The sequence below is a fragment of the Apis dorsata genome, unplaced genomic scaffold, assembly GCF_000469605.1.
Source record: "Apis dorsata unplaced genomic scaffold, Apis dorsata 1.3 scaffold_1065, whole genome shotgun sequence".
Taxonomy (NCBI): domain Eukaryota; kingdom Metazoa; phylum Arthropoda; class Insecta; order Hymenoptera; family Apidae; genus Apis; species Apis dorsata.
The window spans coordinates 10,981-14,042 of record NW_006264163.1 but is presented as its reverse complement, the minus strand read 5'-3'; the positions used below and the strand labels follow the sequence as shown (position 1 = coordinate 14,042).

General features: G+C 34.4%; 2 protein-coding genes across 2 annotated transcripts in view; one reads left to right on the top strand and one right to left on the bottom strand.

Annotated features, from left to right (window-relative positions):
- The first annotated feature begins 1,292 nt into the window (after window positions 1-1,292).
- On the top strand, window positions 1,293-2,019 carry LOC102678951. The gene is made up of 4 exons (XM_031514575.1): window positions 1,293-1,459; window positions 1,549-1,633; window positions 1,721-1,850; window positions 1,902-2,019. The coding sequence occupies exons 1-4, from the start codon at window positions 1,371-1,373 to the stop codon at window positions 1,994-1,996; spliced, it is 399 nt and encodes a 132-aa protein (XP_031370435.1). The 5' UTR covers window positions 1,293-1,370; the 3' UTR covers window positions 1,997-2,019.
- The window catches only part of LOC102678474 (U3 small nucleolar RNA-associated protein 4 homolog), a 3,367-nt gene continuing 2,318 nt past the window's right edge, over window positions 2,014-3,062 (bottom strand). The window contains exons 3-4 of the mRNA XM_006624470.2: window positions 2,431-2,733; window positions 2,014-2,359 (exon numbers count right to left, since the gene is read on the bottom strand). Coding sequence (XP_006624533.1) covers window positions 2,243-2,359; window positions 2,431-2,733 — 420 coding nt within the window. The 3' untranslated portion in view covers window positions 2,014-2,242. The remainder of the gene's footprint in view (window positions 2,360-2,430; window positions 2,734-3,062) is intronic.

Here is a 3,062-nt window from a genome sequence, read left to right as displayed (position 1 = left end):
TTTTTTTTTTTCGAAGTTGTGACACGTTTTGTTTAAAAATGATTGACTACGAAGATACATTTCGATTGGTAAATACGTTAATACGGGTTACGTATCCTATATAACTATTGAATTTCATATTCTTGTCATCTTCGATCTTTCGTAAGATATCTTCGTATTATTTAAGCCATCAATTTTTTCGAACAACATTCTCGAGGAAAAAAGAATTTACATGTATTCGAATTCCAATGTCGACACGTAAATAATAGATCCCATGGAATCGCCTTACCATGTTAGGGAAGAAGAAACGAGAAGCTTCCATTGGTTGTCCATTTTCAAAACTCTAGGTACGGAAAGAATAAAGTTTCCCTGGTGGACCTTGGATACGATAAAATCCTGGCAGGTGCGTAGCACGTTAAACTTTCGAGTTTCGAGGACGCAATTTTCCCAAGGGAATCAGTCCTCGCTAATGCAAGAGTGGTTATAGAAGGAGAAAGAGGAAAGAGGGAGATGGAAACAGGGGTATAAAGGGGGACGATGTAAAGGGAAAGAGAGGGAACTCTGTGCGGGCGGTAACTGGCGACGAGGAGTTTGAGGGTTGAACGAGCTGACGCTTTAAGCGATGTAAGTTACAGAAACTACGCTTCCGACCAGTCTCGGGCGCAGATTAGTCGTAATCTCGGCGCATTGCACTCTGCAGCCGTTTCCAACCACCCTTTCACCCCCCGTTAGCTCGAGACCTCACAACTACAAAGCTTTCCAAACCGTTACCTCCTCGCCGAACCAAGACGAACGTGTTAGACGCATCTAAATTCACGTATACCAGAGGCTGCATCGTTTCCATCGTTGTGACACACACACGCGCGCGCACGCGCACGCGATACACACATATGCACACAGACACTGTATATATTTGTCGCTGTATCGCCGCTTTGATTATTTCCTGGAGGCTTAAACCAGCTACATCTACGCCTTCGTGTGGCTCCAGGTTACAACTCGCGGCGAAGATTAAACACTTCTTGGTTTATGACCTCATAGCTGGTCCTTAGACTCGGTTTACTGTGGCTCAACGAGATTTTCCGCGGTAGCTACCGCTTCCTTTTATACGCCTGTTACTGAAAATCGATAGTCCTAGGTGATCGTGGCTTGATACTCGGTAATATCGTCTCGGTGATGTAATAATATAGTTAAATCAGCAATTGTTCCGAGGCCATCAGTTTTTACATAAAATATGTCCATTTTGGCGAAAATAGGATAAGAAACTATGGTAACTAGTATAATATTGAACAAACTAAAGGTTTACGTGGATTCTATCTGCAAATGGTTTCAATAGCTTGTTTGCTTCTTTCGTTAAAATACTTTTCTTATATTTCCACAAGTGATATAAAAAAATGAAAGGCGATTTACAAGACAAAAAAGAAATTACAAAGACCGAGAAAACTATTAACATTAAAAATCCAGTGATTTTCGATAATATTTGGTAGTGACTCTTTTTGTAAAAAGAACAATTAATTTGTTTGTTTAGTTTGTTTAATATTTGATCAATATTCAACAATATGTAAATTTCAGCAAGGAAGTTATATTACGAGATAAATTATTTCGACGAAACTGGTCCAGAAAGTACGAACATCTGATGGGTGGATTTTTTAAGAAGGTACCAGTGTCGAATAGAAACGTGCGATGCAGTATCCGTGATGTGCACCATACGAATTTTAATGTGTTCCGATGTCACTGACCGTAGGTGTTGATCGAAGAATGCAGAAAGAAGGGATTTCCGGCGGACACTTTCGAACACAAACCGCCGGAAGATACGATTAAGCGTTCACCGATTCTTCTGAAACCATCGCCATCCATTCCCAGAACGACATCCGGTATGATAGGCTTACGATCATCTCATCCGGAATACAATCTCGAGTTTACAGGTCGTTGGTATACTTCGCCAAAACATACGATTGAACCACCCATGAAACCTGGCGAATTTCGCGTAGCACAACAAAAATTCATTTTTCTCGGTTAAATGAACAAACATTTGAATACAATATGGAATATATATTTTGTACACAAAACATTGTATACCATAAGAAATGTATCGAAAAATAAATTGTCCTAATCTTGTTTAGCACAAGTATTACGGCATAAAAATACACATAATTTTTAATTTCCAAGATAGCATATCTTTATAAAAACACGCTAAATGGCTTTGTACAGAATATTAAATCCTAAAAAAATAGGATTTAATTTATTTTATTTTCACTATATTTATTTACATTCCGAACCATTTCTGTTTGAGAGTCGGTGGTAATTTTTCCGTCAAAGACATGGGATTCACTTCGACTGCCACTAATTCTTCATCATTCAACCAGTCTAAGTATACAAGATGCTATAAAAAATAAAACAATAATAATCATTTCTATACAAATTAGAATTACATAATAGTATAATTAAAATTACCTTATATTTTTTGAGAACTTGAAAAACTTGCTGAGATTGCCAACTTATAAAGGAATTGCTATCTTCATTGAGGTCACCGTTTTCACGTTTTAGAATTTTTGTTTCTTTTTCCGAAAATTCGTTTAGTTTGTCAATTATATAAACGGTTGAGTCATCATGCATTATTATGATATTTTCGTTGCGTGGATCAAAAATTATATTCGTTATGGGGAAAGGTCGAGCTAACCATTGTTTAGGAAGTCGACTTTGTAAATTATTCGAAAATTTGGTATATTGTTTTTGCAAAATATTATACTCAACGATCTAAAATTAAACATAAAAAAATAATTCTCTATATAATATGCGATTTTATATATTTTTAATTTAATTTTTTTTTTAATTTTAATATTAAAAAAGAGTTATAATTTACTGTTTTATGAAAAACAGGAATTGTAGGTCAGAGAAAAATTATATGTTTTTTATAGCTGATCTAATTAGTATATAATTAGTATATATCATTTTATAATATTATATTGTAAAAACAAAATCTTAATATTTCAAAGAAAATAAAGAAAGTATTAATAAAAATTAATTTATATTAAAAAAATAAATATAATAAATATAAATTATTTTTTATATAATTATATATAAAA

Coding starts and splice junctions, on each gene's coding strand:
- LOC102678951 (XM_031514575.1), top strand. CDS start 1,371: ATGAAAGGCGATTTACAAGACAAAAAAGAAATTACAAAGACCGAGAAA. Junction 1,634..1,720: donor TGGGTGGATTTTTTAAGAAG/GTACCAGTGTCG, acceptor CACTGACCGTAG/GTGTTGATCGAAGAATGCAG. Junction 1,851..1,901: donor CATTCCCAGAACGACATCCG/GTATGATAGGCT, acceptor TCGAGTTTACAG/GTCGTTGGTATACTTCGCCA.